Here is a 15,985-nt window from a genome sequence, read left to right as displayed (position 1 = left end):
ATTAGCATTTGAATCCATAGACTGGGTAAAGATGGCCCTCACCAATGCAGGTGGGCACCATCCAATCCACTGAGGGCCTGAGCGGAACATAACGGTGGAGGGGGGGCCAATTTGCCCTTTCGCTTGAGTTGGGACATCTGTCTTCTCCTGCCTTTGGACATCAGAGCTCCTGGTTCTCCGGCCTTCGGACTCTGAAGCTTACAGACAGCAAATCGTGGGATCTCTCAGCCTCCATAATTGCATAAGTTAATTCCTGTAATAAATCTCCCTTCTCTCTCTCTCTCTCTCTCTCTCTCTCTCTCTCTGTATATATATATATCCTCCTGCTTCTGTTTCTCTGGAGACCTTGACATCTAGCTTTTGCTCCTTCTGTTACTTTGCAACAGTGGAGCTCATCACCAACAGACCCAACACCGCTTTTAAACCAAATAAATCTTAACACCCCCTTCAGTCTCCCGAAATAAATTTCACAGATATCATCAGATCTCAAAGAGAATTTAAAAATTAAATGTTCTGACTGTCATAAGCTAGAAAGAAAAGGCAGTTTATAATAAAATAATATTCATTTTTGCGTGTAAATGCTTAGATAAGACCTCACCAGAGACTTGATGAAGTAGTTAGAGGCTTTCACCTACTAGATACTGAGTAAAGGATGAATTTAAGAGAAGTTGCTTTTCGTCTATACGCGACTTCTTGAAATAAGAGTTAAGCATTGCCAAGGGGGATTTTTTTCCCAAATCCTGAAAAACTCTGAATAAAATTCCAAAGAAAATAAAGCACAGTCTTCCCAGAATATATATATACGAAGGGACAGTCCTGGAAAAAGTGTGCAGACAACAAGGCAGAGACCACAATTTTGAGTGTATATGAACAGAGATCATCACTGGCAGGATTTCACCCACAGCAGTGTCTGGAGGTCTGTTTGGAAGCCATGGGAGACGCAAGACAACCCACAGTCGTGCAGGATTGTCCCCCCATCCTCCCCATGCAGAACATCACTGGGACAAATCTGAACGCCCGGCATGTCTAAACGCCACGAGGTGGAAGTGCACCTGGGACCTCAGCCTCCGCTCCAACCCGCTCCCTGGGCGCGGGCACGTTCCAGAATCGCAGGAAACAGAAGCTCGGCAGGAGCTGCCAGCCGGGAAGCATCCATGTGGTCATGTTGTCCCCTCTGGAGCTCCCTGGTTGTGACTTCCCGGAAAGCCGTTCTCCCAGTTGGCCACGCGGGGGCGCCCTGAGACCCAGAATCGGAACCTTTGCAGGTTTGTGAGATGTTGAACTGTCTACGGATGCAAGAGATGGACGCAGGCCGAAAACAGTGTGAGAAAGAATTCCTTACTGCACTAGTATTGTGCGAAATTGTCTATCTGTGGCAGCACCATCCACTTTTCCAGTATCCACTGTTAGCACTGAATAATTTTGTAAATGGCGTTTCCAATCCTCCCAATAATATAATCTTGATATATAAACAGCAATGTTAACATCCTCCTAGAAACACCAATGAATACGGGTGAAACAAGTGCAATGGCCAAGAGATTGGCCAGTTCTTGCCTCCCCCGCGTGCGCGCGCGCACACACACACACACACACACACACACACACTTCTCTAGAAATAATAATGATAAGAGATAACATTTTTGAGAACTTACCACGTCTCATTGTTTTCGGTTCGTTCCCTGAATGAATATTTTATCTTCACCAGTAGCGCTGTGAGGTGGGTAGTATTATCCCCATGATAAACAGCACGGATGAGAAAACTGAGGTGCAGAGGGTTTCAGTAACTTGCCCAAGGTTACCTTGCTAGCAAGTGGCGGGGAAGTCACTGAAGAACTGTGGAACATTCCAGGCATCAGCGCAAGGACTCCCATCTGCTGTAAGGAGGTGCTTTGGAGGAACTTAGCCACCCTCGTCCTCGTACTGCAAGAAAACAAGCCAGCGTGCACTCAGCTTATTGTTTCTCCAAAATCTGAGAACACTGAGGATGATAAAATAAAACCAACCAACCAACAAACAAAAAAACCTACGAGATATTTTGGGACACAGTGTTGTGGCTTATTGTGTTCATGAATTCATCCCAAGCATTACACCAGGTGGGTCTGATAAGGTGAGCATTTGGCTGTATCCACAGCCCTGGGGCAGCTACAGATAGTGGACAAAATCGAGCCCTGAGTTTTCAAGCCTGGCTGAGCATTAGAATCACTGGGGATGGTGTGTGTGTGTGTGTGTGTGTGTGTGTGTGTTTAAACTGATATCTGGGTCTCCCTAGGCCAGTTGAATCATCATCTCTGGAAGTGGGACCCTGTTGTCGTTTATAACTTCCCACAGGTGATTCTAGGATTCAGTCAGCATTGAGAACCAACCTCCTCTGGCCCAGAGAGGAGCCATGATTTGCCAAAAGCCAAATGTTAAGGAAGGGGGAGCCAAGTGTCCTGATTTCTTTCCAGAACCCATCAAAAGCTCTACTGCTGCCCCAGACTGGGACCACCTCACAAGGAAACAGGCAGCAGGACCGAGGGCCCTGGGTGCACAGCACACTCAGAGCTGCCTCTTTGTCTGCGTACCTCGGTCTGGGGGGATGCTCAGCGCCCCCTGCTTCCTGTCAGCTCCAACCTGAAGACCCTAGCAGCCCTCAGTAGTCAGGACCTGCACCACTGCAGGCTCAGGCCTGGCCTGCCTGGCCTCCCTGGCCCTGAAGAGAACCCCTGAACCCTCACCTCTGCCCCCATTGTTTCCCCACTTTCATCAGATGGTTGGGTCACCAAATAATATACCCAATTAAATAAACTACGAATCGCTTTTTTAGTATATAAATATGTCCCTAGCAGTATGTATGTGCTTATTTGTAAATCTGGCAATCCTACCCAAAGAGCACAGTGACTCTGATCTCGTCCAACCAACTTGAAAGGGCCAGCAAGCAGCTTGCCCTGTCAGCCGGTGCCCTTTCCACAGCACCATTCAGCACAGAGAAAAATTATTATATCTTAACCTAACAAAGAGTTCTATTGGGAGGAAATATAATTAAGAGAAATGTCTGCGGGATTATCTTGTTCCTTTTTCCCTGGCGGTAGACCCAAGGACTATTTGGACCAGCAGCTGTAGTTCAGACGGGCATCCATTTGATGGAGATTTGGGAAGCGCCTCCTGTGTGCTGGTGACCCTTTCCCCAGACAGTGGATATCACAACGAGCTGGAAGCTAGCAGCCACTGCAGCCCAGCCTTGGGCCTGGGCAGTGAAAGCACAAGCCTTGGGGACTGGCACCACGGGCCTCCTCCTTTCTGGGGAAGCAACGTTCCCCAACCTTGGAGGACCTGGTCAGGATTATTCTTAAACCAGAGGCTTTTGGGAACTGAACCAAATGAATCTGGGAGACAGTCTGTTCCTTTGGCACAGCTGCCAAACTACCTTCCATCACCTTAGAATTTAACTGGTTTGACGCTCAGGAAGCATGTCTTTTTAAAAGGGCGTCACTGGACATGAGGGTGAAGTTGTACTTCCTTGTCTAAAGCTGGCATCTTTCTCCTCCCTTTCCCCAAAACTGCCCCTGCCCTTGGTCGATGGCTTCACTGTCCCCCCTGTCTCCCAGGAGAGAAAATTGAGAGTCACCCCAGGTTTCTCCCTCCCCCCATCTTCCAGCCCCACCCACTGGACCCCTGACTCCCTCACCAAACCCTTTCTTTGCCTCAGGCTTGCTCGTGTCCTTGAAGGAGTGGCTGCACCAGCCAGCGGCACCTGGAGGCTCCCCTGTGCCCATAATCCAGCTTTCTAATTTCCATGGGATTAATAGGTATGAAGTGATACCTATATTGTTTGAATTTGCATTTCTGTAATTATTTCAGTCTTTTAATCCATCTGTGTATGTGCTGTTCGGATGCTGAAAACTTTTCATTCTATTTCCTTGGCATCCTTGAGCTGTTAGCTCAGCTCTTAGCTCAAGCCAAGCAAGAATCCTTACTGTTTTCCCTGTCTCTTGATCTCCTCAAACTTCACAGGCAGGAGCATGACCCTCCTCTGCATAAAGTCCTTCAGTAACAGCTGGGCATTCTTAATGAACACGTGAACTCCTCCCTGGGCCTGTCGAGGCTCCAGCTACCTTTCAGCCTTACTTATCTCCCCATCTCCTCTCCCACCTGTAGCCTGTTCCAGAGGCCATGGCCCTGTCCTCACCCACTTGCCTGTCTCCATCCCTTGACTCACATGCTTCTTGCACAATCTCAAGGCCCAGGGATCAAATGCAGCTTCCCGAGGTCTGTGCTCATCCAGACCTCCACCTCCCCTGAACTCCCCAGCACCTTCTTGGTGCCCACCCCGTCTTACTTATGTTTTCATCCCATGAATCCTTTTCTGATCTCTCCACCAGACTATGAGCCCCTGGAGGGCCTGCTGTACATCTGATTTATTTCTCCCTCCCCTACCCCAGCACTTCACCCAAGCCAGTCCGCACCGCAGGCTGGGAAACCAGGAAGGGGGCTGGGTCACGGTTCAATCCAGGGAGACAAAGAGCTTCCCTGGGCTGGGAACGGGAAAGGAGAAATGGACAGAGTGGCACTCAGAAGCATTCAGTGACTGGTTGGCCAAGAGGAATAAGGGGAGGAGAGATTGAAGACCACTCCCAGCTCCTGGGCTTGGCGATTTGCTGGGACCCTGGAGGAGCTGGGGTCGGAGTCTGGTTTGGACGTGTTTGTGGCTGTCATGATAAAACACGGGGCTGCAGGCAGAGCAGGCAGATGTCTCATCATGGAGCCAGAAACCCGAGTCCGAGATTTGGCTCAGGTCTTTGGAGATTTGAGGTCATCAGCGTAGAGGCGGCATCTGACCCCAAGGGCCTGCACAGGGATTACCCAGGGATCCTGAATGACAGCCAGCTCCGAGGACACCAGCGCGCAAGAGGTGACTGGGTAAAACTGGGAGAGCAGCTGGGCTTGGGTAAGAGGGTGGTGTCCCCAGAACCAAGAGAGGACCATTTCAGTGAGTGAGCAGTCCGCAGAGGCCGACACTTACAACTGAAGGGCGTCGGTCCCAGCCACCCAGCTCCCTCCTCCCCCCTCCCCTCAGGGAGCAGCCATCCCATCGGCTGAACAGGCAAAGCATTTCCCCTCCAGAGCCCCTGTCACCTGGCTTCTCCTGGAAGCGCTGGAGTGGGGCACGAATGGCATGAGCCCCCTGAACGTGGAGTCAGAGCCCCGCCCCTCATCTTTCTGGTCACCTCTGCTTTTATCCTCTCCCCTATTTGTCTTTATCAATTAAAACCACAGTTCCAGGCAGAGAAATAGAAACAGACACTGGCTCTTGAACTGGATGTCAAGAGCGGGTGGCCTCCACTTTGTGGAAATGGAGCAGTGGTAAGAGGGTATCTCAGGGTGGGGATGAGATTAGGGTGGGTATTCAATAACAGAAAAACACCAGGGCAACGCCATCAGTTTATTCTCTGGACCACGATGCAGATTTAACGGATGCTTTGCAAAGCTTGAGGAAGGCCCTGTTAGGTCTCAGACTCAGAGACTGGGAGGATGAAGGAGGAGGGGGCGGCGGAGACTCGGGGGGTGAACCCCCACACACTCCACCCGGGGAGATGCAGCTCCATCCCTTGCATCTGAAGAACCAAAGCTTCAGCTCCCCTCGCCGGCTCTTGCCTGGCTGGGCCTGGAGGCTGTCTGCCCAGGCTCCCAGCCCATCTGCTCTGCATCTAGGGCTCCCCTGCCAGAGCCTCAATCGACACAGTGACCCTCACAGAGCCACAGCTGGACTTCAAGTCCCACTCCTGACTGCCATTGAACGTCAGTCCCGGGGAGGCCGAGCCCCGCCTGGGAGACAGCTGGACGTTCAGCCAGCGACACCGGGCCTCGTCACAAGCCAGCACCACGGTGCCCTCGGGGTTGCTGTAGATGCACCGGCCCCGGGTCGCCTTCTCCTCCATGGCCAGATCCCAGCCGCCCCCTGGCTCCCTGTCCTCCGGCCCCGGGGCCTGGAAGCCCAGGTGGTCCTGGGTGACCGGGCACACCAGCTGCTCCTCCCTCAGGGCGGGCACCACCTGACCCTTCAGGTAGGCGGGGCCGGCACAGTAGGTCTGGCTGTTGAAGAGCCGGTCGCTATACTGGTGCAGCCACCCGAAGAGATAGGCCAGGTGGCAGTCGCACTGCCAGGGGTTGCCGTGCAGGGCCAGGTTGAACAGGTTGTAATTGGTGTCAAAGATGCCCTGGGGGAGCGTGGTCAGGAGGTTCCTGGAAAGGCTGAGCAGCTCAAGCATGGACAGGTTCTGGAAGAGGGCTGGGTGCAGGGCCGTCAGGTTGTTGCTGCCCAGATAGAGCTTGACCAGCCCCTCAAGGCCCCTGAAGACGCCAGCCGGCAGATGGGTGAGGGTGTTGTGCGACAGCGTGAGGGACCCGAGGCTGGACAGGTTGGCAAAGGCTCCCTCGGGGATGGTCTCCAGCTGGTTGTGGGACAGGGACAGGCTGACCAGGCCCGGGGAATGGGCGAAGAGGCTGGCGGGCAGCGTCCGCAGTGCGTTGCCCTGCAGGCTCAGGAAGGTCAGATTGCCCAGGGAGGAGAAGATGGACCGGGGCAGGTGGCTGATGGTGTTGCGCTGCAGCCATAGCTTCTCCAGGCGGGACAGCCCCGCGAACGCTTGCGAGGGCAGCTCGGAGATGGAGTTGCCGTCCAGGAAGAGTTCCTGCAGGCCGCCCAGGTGGCTGAACAGCCCTTGGGGCAGGCCGGTCAGTGCGTTGTTGCTCAGCCTCAGGGTCTGCAGGCTGCAGAGGGGGGCAAACAGTTCCTCGGGCAGCTGGGCCAGGAGGTTCTGAGCGAGGTTGAGGGTCTTCAGACGTCTCAGAGGCTGGAAGAGCCTCCCGGGCAGCGTCTGGAGCTGATTGCCCTGCAGTTGGAGGGACTCCAGGACATCCATGTGCTGGAAGAGGCCCTCAGGCAGAGCCTCCAGCATGTTGAAGTTGAGGGTGAACTTGCCCAGCGAGGTCAGGTTGGAGAAGATGTCAGTGCTGAGGTTGGAGAAGGCACCGCCAGTGATCTCCAGGTCCTGGAGCCCCGGCAGCCCCCCGAAGGCATCTGGCCCGAAGTGGCACACCTGGGTGTTGAGGAAGACCACCTTGGTCAGGTTGGGGCTGCCACTGAAGGTCCTGGCTCCCACCACGGTGAACGAGGTCTCCACGAAGATGATGTCTGTGGCGTGTGGCGGGATGTCCAGCGGGATGGTGGCCAGCTCCTCATCGGAGCAAAAGACCTCCCGGATGAAGCAGTCACACCCCTTGGGGCAGGGCTGGGTAGGCACGGCCAGGAGCAAGAGGCAGGCCCAGCGCAGCCAGGCTCTGGGCAGCATCTCCTAGATCTGAGTGGGAAGCGAAAACAGAAGTGGCACCTTCGTCAAGGGCAGGCAGCCCGGTGACCAGCACACTGGTCAGAGAGCCAGGAGATGGGAAGCTAGTTTATGTTTCTAATAGTTGTTTTCATACCACCTCACAGCAGCCTTGCCAGGTCAATAGGACCAGAGTTCTAACCTTCTGACAGCAAGGGTGTCTCGTGGCCAGTCCATAATCCCACCCTGCAGGTTAGTGGCAGGACAAAGACCCTGGTCTCATGGACTTGACGTGTTCTTTCCAGATTGGAGAAAGAGGTGGGACCAAGACCAAAAGGCATGGAACAGGGGTATAAAAGGAGACCATGGGTACTGTGGAAATTTTAAGATAATATGTAAAATATGGGCAGATTATTCCTGAGTTGGAAATTCTTTTAACCGTAACTCTTCCTGAGTTTTCAAATCTCAGCACATTGCAGAGCCTAATTATGAGGAGATCTTACCCTCAGCTCTTTGCACCGCTGAGGCTGAGGGCAGACACAGGGACAAGACGGGCTCTTGTCTTGAAATGAGTCCGCCTTCTCTTCAGTGCTGCTACCAAAATGCTCCCCTCCTGCCCGCCACCCCTATCACCAGCCTGGAGCCCATGGAACTTTCCAACACTGTGTGGACAGGTGGGTCCCAGATGAGGGGATTCCACAGACCTGTAGGTTTTTGTTTTAAATAAGGGAAGGGGACCAAGTTTTTAGTTCACTAAATATTAAATTTTTTTAATGCCAGCATCTACCACAGGTCACGAATTGGTGACACAGCTTACAAGCACATTTTACTTACCACTCAGTCTTTTTTATGTCTAAACCACTAGCCAGCATGTAGAAACTGAGAAATAGCACATTAAATGTTTCCAGATTTCAGGATGATTTAGGGGCATTGGGTTCACATTCCCACATAACGAGATCAACGGGGCCTTAATTGTCCCATTAGGGGGTCTGTACCCCCCACATCTCTACTGCTCCCACCCACGTCATCATTTACATGGCTTCTAGTGGTTCAAGTTCCATGAGTTGGAATACCAGCTCCATCACGTTCTCGCTATGTGACCTTGGGCTGTGCTTCAATTTTCTTATCTGTAAAATGATGATAATATTAGTGCTAACCTTGTTGGGGTAATTGCAGGATTAAATGAGTAAATATAGGTAAAGTTGTTAGAACAGTGTCTGACATAGTGTGAGCAATTAATAAGCTATGCTAACCATTGTTAAAGGTTGCAAACCACCATCATTACAGAAAAGATTATTTGAACATTAAAGAAGTAGGAAGAACAAAATGCCCTTTAGCTAGAATATATTTACCTTTAAAGAAAGAAAGAAGACAGACAGAAAGAAGGAAAGGCAGAAAGAAAGGGAAAATCCTCATGCAATATAATCGTAATTTTTCTCAATTTACCTGTCCTCAGCAAGAACTCAGCTGGCTCCCTGTTGGGGAATCTTGGCCCCAAGCACCCTTTGCTGCCTGCCTCTCTGCTGCCCTCTGCTGGCTGCTTCCTCCATCGCAAGATTCAGCTTCAGCCAAAAGGCTCCACATGCAAGCACAGTGCTTACAAAAAGCCCCCTGTACCCTCTTCCCATTCAGACACTCAATAACTCTCAGTTTTTCCAGGAATTTTTCTGCCTAATCAATAGAGAAGGAACAATTTCTCCCTGAAAAAGCGCTGCCGCTCCCTTGAGGCTCCTCTGATGGCCACATAGGTAAGCCACAGGAGGTGGATTAAACACCATGGTTGGGAAGGTCTCTAACAGTGATGGTGCTTGCTGCCACTCAGGACACACTAAGGAAAAGGACAAGCCTCCTGGTCCTGCCATCCCATAGACCAGCACTACAGAGTTCAGCTTTAGCGTGGGACTTTATTCTCTTGAGATTGCATGCACAGAATACAGATAAGAAGAAGAGGACCTGGCTGAAGAAGGATGATGTAGCCATGGTCCCACCCATACCTGCTACCTGGGCTGTCCCTAGGCTCCTACACGAAACCCCTGGGCATCCTGACAGAAGCCTTCTCTGACTCCTGATATGTTTCTCTATCTTAGCACCTGGCATCGTCCTCCAGATGACGGGTTCTCACAGCTGTCCTTTCTGCGAGAAGGTGGGTGTGGTCCTCTCTACGCTCGTGTTGATTCATGATAGGATCTGTTGAACTGAACCGCCCATGGCTGAGATGAGCAGCTTGAGAGGCAGAGCTGCCCTTCCCTGGAATGATTCCAGCCCGGAGTGAATGACCGTAGCCAGGCGTGAGCACGGCCTTGAGCCCTCCCTCCTCCTTCCCTCACCTAGAGTAAGAGAGGAGCAAATCCTATTTGTAAAGTGCCATAATATTATCAACATGCCAGTCCCCTTCCTGCTAACCCCTTTGGTCCTTGGTTCTCAAAGGCAGTTTCCAGAAGAAATCCCACTAGAAAGGACATGAGGACCCTAGGGACCATCTGGCCAGCCTCATTGAGAGGGTGAGGCCAGGCCCCCAGGTGTCTGCAGTGGGGCCTGGGTTAGAATCCAGATCTCCTGGTTTCCTTGATCACTCCTGCTGGGAGAGCTGGGACCAAAGCAAGAGGTGCAGGTGAAAGGAAAAGCCTCATGGGGACACTGAGCCTCACCCGCCCCTGCTGTACCTCTAACTTCTAACCCAATGTCACTTGGAAATAATATGCTTTAGAAGCAGTCTACAGATTCAATGCAATCCCTATCATATTACCAATGGCAGTTTTTGCAGAACTAGAACAAAAATCTTAAAATTTGCATGGACACACAAAAGACCCCGAATAGCCAAAGCAATCTTAGGGAAAAAAATGGAGCTGGAGGAATCAGACTCCCTGACTGCAGACTATACTACAAAGCTACAGTAATCAAAACAATATGGTACTGGCACAAAAACAGAAATATAGATCAATGGAATAGGATAGAAAGCCCAGAGATAAACCCACACACCTACGGTCAACTAATCTATGACACAGGAGGCAAGGATATACAATGGAAAAAAGACAATCTCTTCAATAAGTGGTGCTGGGAAAACTGGGCAGCTACATGGCACACGCAAAAATAAACTCAAAATGGATTAAAGACCTAAATGTAAGACCAGACACTATAAAACTCTTGGTGGAAAACATAGGAAGAACACTCTTTGACATAAATCACAGCAAGATCTTCTTTGACCCACCTCCTAGAGTAATGGACAGAAAAACAAAAATAAACAAATGGGACCTAATGAAACTTAAAAGCTTTTGCACAGCAAAGGAAACTATAAACAAGACAAAAAGACAACCCTCAGAATGGAAGAAAATATTTGCAAATGAATCAACGGACAAAGGATTAATCTCCAAAATATATAAACAGCTCATGCAGCTCAATAGTAAAAAAACAACCTAATCAAAAAATGGGCAGAAGACCGAAATAAACATTTATCCAAAGAAGACACACAGATGGCCAAGCAGCACATGAAAAGCTGCTCAACATCACTAATTATTAGAGAAATGCAAATCAAAACTGCAATGAGGTATCACCTCACACCAGTTAGAATGGGCATCATCAGAAAATCTACAAACAACAAATGCTGGAGAGGGTGTGGAGAAAAGGGAACCTTCTTGCACTGTTGGTGGGAATATAAATTGATACAGCCACAATGGACAACAGCATGGAGGTTCCTTAAAAAACTAAAAGTAGGGTTTCCCTGGTGGCGTAGTGGTTGAGAGTCCGCCTGCCGATGCAGGGGACACGGGTTCGTGCCCTGGTCCGGGAAGATCCCACGTGCCGCAGAGCAGCTGAGCCTGTGAGCCATGGCCGCTGAACCTGCGCGTCCGGAGCCTGTGCTCCGCAACGGGAGAGGCCACAACAGTGAGAGGCCCACGTACCGCAAAAAACCAAAACAAACTAAAAGTAGAACTACCATATGACCCAGCATATACACAGAGAAAACCATAATTCAAAAAGACACATGCACCCCAATGTTCACTGCAGCACTGTTTACAATAGCCAGGCCATGGAAGCAACCTAAGTGCCCATCAACAGACGAATGGATAAAGAAGATGTGGTACATATATACAATGGAATACTACTCAGCCATAAAAAGGAATGAAATTGGGTCATTTGTAGAGACGTGGATGGACCTAGAGACTGTCATACAGAGTGAAGTAAGTCAGAAAGAGGAAAACAAATATCGTATATTAACGCATATATGTGGAATCTAGAAAAATGGTACAGATGAACTGGTTTGCAAGGCAGAAATTGAGACACAGATGTAAAGAACAAATATATGGACACCAAGGTGGGAAAGCGGGGGCAGGGGGTGGTGATGGGATGAATTGGGAGATTGGGACTTACATATATACACTAATATGTATAAAATAGATAACTAATAAAAATATTGTAGTTATACAGAAAAAAAAAAGAAATACTTTAGAATTTTCCAACAAAGGGATGTAACTGGAGAATTCAGGACTTGAGTCAAAACTATGGCATCAATGGCACAGAAAATCAAGTGTAGAGAAATCAGCTTAGGCTCAGGCAGTGGTTGGTGGGAGAGGTGGGAGGAGCTTCTCTGGTGTGGGGGGCTGAGCTGGGGGGCGAGACCCACCTGCCAGCTCCCAAAGCTCTCACACCTACATCTTGGTCCTCAGAGCACATCGAGAAATTTCCAGGACAGGGAAACTGGGGGACCCAGAGCTACAGTAACGGGTCTAAGGGCACACGACTAAGAAGTGTGGGGCTATGATCCGTCCTGATGGCCTGAGCTGTCAGCAAGGTGCTTGCAGCAACACCACAAGGCTTCTGGAACAGGAAGACCCATACTCACATTTTCAGGACCCAAGGTGAACATACACAAGGGACCTTGTCTACCGCCTGTCCCCTTCTCTTCCCACCGGCCTCTCTCCGGTACTGTGAGTAGAGATCCCACGCACAGCTGTGTCCCTGCACCTCACAAGCCTAAGGGAACGCACTTCTGTGACGGGGTCAGCCTAGAGAAATGGACCTCGGGAGGCATGCCACACAAGCCCTGGGTCCTGGGTACCTGAATCAGGATTTGAGATGGGGACACAGCCTCCAGATGGGCATGTCCCTTTGATCATGCAAACTTCTCACCCCTTGGGCGTGTCATGGTGGGAGGGGAGCCAGAACAGGGCCTCTAAAGTTCAGTGCAAGACCCTCTTGCCCCAGTCCACTGGGGCAAAGGAAGTGATAGATGGTACTCACAGTGAGGGTATGGAACATTGATCATTTCCAAATGTTCCGGTCCCAGCCCAAGACTCACTCTCACATCACTCTAGAATGGCTAAGAGTTTGTGCTGTGGTGTCAGAGAGTCTGGGTTCAAATCTTGTCTCCATCCCTTACTAGCTGTGTGGCTTTGGCTGAATTACTTAACCTCTCCATGCTTCAATTTCCTCACCTTCAAAACAGCAAGGTTCAATACTACCTTCCTCAAGGGGTGGTTCCGAAGGGTGAATGAGAAAATGCATTGAAGGCTCCAAACCCAGAGCTGTGTACACAGAGAGCACTCAGCTACGTCAGCCCAGGCCAGCCCCAGCTCTGTTGTAAAGCAGTCACAGGAGTCAGCTAAGGAAGGACTGGTGAGCTCATTCAAGCACCTCATTTACGGGCCAGCCGGATGTCTCGGTACAGCACTTTCTGGCTCTTCTGGCCAAGGGAAACGGGTCATTGTTTTGTCCTTGGTTTAGTGGAGCTCAGATTCTGATGTGGCCAGGATGCCCTGGACTTGGGCCTCTTCCCCGAGCCACCCTCAAGAGCAGGTCTCCACAGGCTCTGGAGACCGGGAGCATCCCCGCCTAGGTACTGTGGAGGATGGCAGCAGAGGGGACAGTGGGGCGGCAGCCAGAAGATTCCAACTCGTCATCTAAGAAACCACCTCTGCATTTGCACAGAGACCAGCAAATGCCCACAAAAATGTTCCATGCCTTCAGCAAGCCGAGGAAGCCTGGCTTTTTGTGGAGGAGGGTGGGAGGGGTGACTGGCTGCGAATGGACTCTTTCCTCTTCTCAGATTACTTTTGGATTGGCACATTGGTGTGTGTACCACAAGCCCATCTGTCATCCACCACAGAGCCAACCCTCACTCCTTCCAGAGGGTGACGGGAGCGCAGAGCCCGGCCCGACATCCCCAGGGGACTTGTCCCTGGACCTGGGGTATCCACAACAGGATCTGTCTCACCAACATGGCTGGATTTTGCCCCTCGGGCTCTAGTACATCTGCGAGCAGGAAGAGGGGCTTCTAAGGCTTATCTGGAGCCCCTGACTGCCTCATCCAAGTCTCCGGGACCCCAGTCTCCTTTCCTCTCAATCAGGGAAGTAAGCCAAGTGGCTGAGGCAGTGGGACCTGGGCTGGCTCCCTTCCCAGCCAGCCTGCCCTCCCCACCCTCCCTGCTGCCCAGGGTGTCCCAAGCAGTGAAGTAATCCCTCAGAGTCCCAGTTTCCGCGTTTGTAGATTGAGAACAATCATGATAATCATGATAATAATAATAACACCCGCATTACCGCGCATTAGGGTCATCGTGACAATTAAATGAAATAACTGGCCATGGGTTTATGGTACTCTGATATAATAAATTTATATTTGGTCTTCCTGTTTCCTGGCACAGAGCTCCAAAAACCCTTGGAATATCCTGAGTGATAAGAGGAACGTCTTTTGTTATTCGTAATAAGCTCCTTTCAACCCACACCTGAGTTTATGTCACTGAAGTGACTTTGATGGTCCCCTAGAGAGCTTTAGACGGTACACAAAATATTTGCAGTGGTTATCTCTGAAGAACAGAATTAATTGCGGGTGATTTTAATTTTTCCTTTGGCTTAATAGTGTATTTTCAACTTTTAAAAATAATAAATAGGTGTCACTGTTGTAATAAGGTTGAAAGTTATTATAAAAATAATGTAGGGAATTCCCAGGCAGTCCAGTGGGCACAGGTTCGATCCCTGGTCAGGGAACTAAGATCCCGCATGCTGCACAGCGCAGCCAAAAAAATTAAACAATTAAAAAAAATTTTTAGATCATGTAAAACGCACAGCACAGTTCCAAGTACCTAATAGGGGCTTCCTTGATTCCTTTCCTTCCTTGCAATTACATTGCAGAGGCTCAAGGAAACTTCATCCACTGTCATAGCTTCCTGAAGGGAACTAACATTCTGAAATAGGAGGTTGTGAAGCGGGCACTGTCCTTTCTCCAAATGCTCCCCATGGTCCCCACCTCTAGCCCTCTCTTAGGCAGCCCCCTCCACTAGAATGCCCTTGCTGACCTTTCCCTGTTGCTACCTGTCCCCATTCTCCCTACCCTCCAGGCCAGCACAAGTCCCACGTCCCCTGGGAAGCCTTTCTGGACTGCGCCTCTTTTGGACCCTGCAGGGACTTGTCTTCTGTTGAACATGTGGGTCCTTCTGCTCTGCCTTCTAGTCGGTTGCACCACCTGACTAGGAGCCCCTGGGAGGTGGCGGTCCCGTGACCGCAGCATCTCTTACCTGGCCATGCACCCCAGCACCTGGCCCAGGGCTGAGCCAGAGAGGTGCTCAGGCCCTGGGTGCCGAATTGAACAGGATGTATCTGTGGCTCTCGTGAGCCTGTATCCAGGGTCTTATTCTTCATCCTGCTTCATGGATTAGGGCTCTGTCATTGCTGTACCCTGGGTTTAAATTCTGACACGGCTATCTACTAGCTGTGTGGGATTGGGCAGGTCACTCCCTCTCTAAGCCTCAGTTTCCCAATACCTGGTTATTACCCCATCCCTTAGTGTTAAAATTAGCACTCAATTGGATGATAAATATGCTAAATGAGATGGTAAATAATAAAGGACTTAATGCAGTGCCTGGCAAATAATAAATGTTTGCTAAAACGTAGCCACATACATGTTTTATTCCTACTTTATCATCGAAACCAGGACACTTCTGAGAATAAAAGGAGAGCTCTTGATAATTATGCCAGGATGACAGGCATAAACAAGGGTGGGACGGGGAAACCCTACACATATGGTCACACTGCTTTATCCCCACCATCCACTAGGAGCTGTCTGTGCCCAGGGACTGGGTCACCTTCACCTCAGAATCCCACACCGTGACCTGCCTCCAGCCCCAGCCCAGCACCACCCTGGCTGAGTACCTCAGGGGTTTCTCCTGCCCGGGCAAGGGGACACAGAAGGTGCAGCCTACATGGAGTTGGGGACATGCTCTGAAACCTGGGACAAGTGGCCAGCCCATCTCCTGCCCCCAAGCTGGGATCCCAGGCCAGATTCCTCCCACGATCCCAAAGACCCCAGAGCCCTGTAGTGACCCCAGGAAACCTACCGCGAGGGGCTCACGGTTGTGGACCAGCTGCCCTGGCTGTTCCTCAGGAGCAGAAGGGCTTCTGGTGTGGTCAGTGGTCAGCCTGAGCCCAGCAGTCCTGCTGCTGGTCAAAGTTCCAGGCAGTGGTTCCTCCCCTCACATGGCCTGAGCGTTCCCGGAATGTCACCAGGGTCACAGGACAGCAGAAGAGAATCTAGGCAAGGCCTCAGCAGATTACAAAATGACCCTGAACTGTTCCCATGGACGGATCCAGGTTGGGGCCAAAATCCAGCTAAGGTTATGGTCTTGGCAACTTTAGGACCCTAAGGGCAGCCACTAGGCCCTAGAAAGTTTCTAGTAAGTTGCTCTGGG

The 15,985-nt window shown here is 50.7% G+C and overlaps 1 protein-coding gene across 1 annotated transcript; it reads right to left on the bottom strand.

Annotated features, from left to right (window-relative positions):
* Nucleotides 1–5,388: 5,388 nt before the first annotated feature.
* On the bottom strand, nucleotides 5,389–15,697 carry CPN2 (carboxypeptidase N subunit 2). The gene is made up of 2 exons (XM_029215488.1): nucleotides 15,635–15,697; nucleotides 5,389–7,340 (listed from the first exon to the last, which is right to left on the bottom strand). The coding sequence occupies exon 2, from the start codon at nucleotides 7,329–7,331 to the stop codon at nucleotides 5,688–5,690; it is 1,644 nt and encodes a 547-aa protein (XP_029071321.1). The 5' UTR covers nucleotides 7,332–7,340; nucleotides 15,635–15,697; the 3' UTR covers nucleotides 5,389–5,687.
* Between the last annotated feature and the right edge of the window lie 288 nt (nucleotides 15,698–15,985).

Source organism: Monodon monoceros, unplaced genomic scaffold (genome assembly GCF_005190385.1).
Source record: "Monodon monoceros isolate NGI ecotype Baffin Bay Population unplaced genomic scaffold, NGI_Narwhal_1 Super_Scaffold_11, whole genome shotgun sequence".
NCBI lineage: Eukaryota > Metazoa > Chordata > Mammalia > Artiodactyla > Monodontidae > Monodon > Monodon monoceros.
Note: the sequence above shows the minus strand (reverse complement) of the source record. Positions and strands in the feature narration are given on the sequence as shown.

Coding starts and splice junctions, on each gene's coding strand:
- CPN2 (XM_029215488.1), bottom strand. CDS start 7,331: ATGCTGCCCAGAGCCTGGCTGCGCTGGGCCTGCCTCTTGCTCCTGGCC.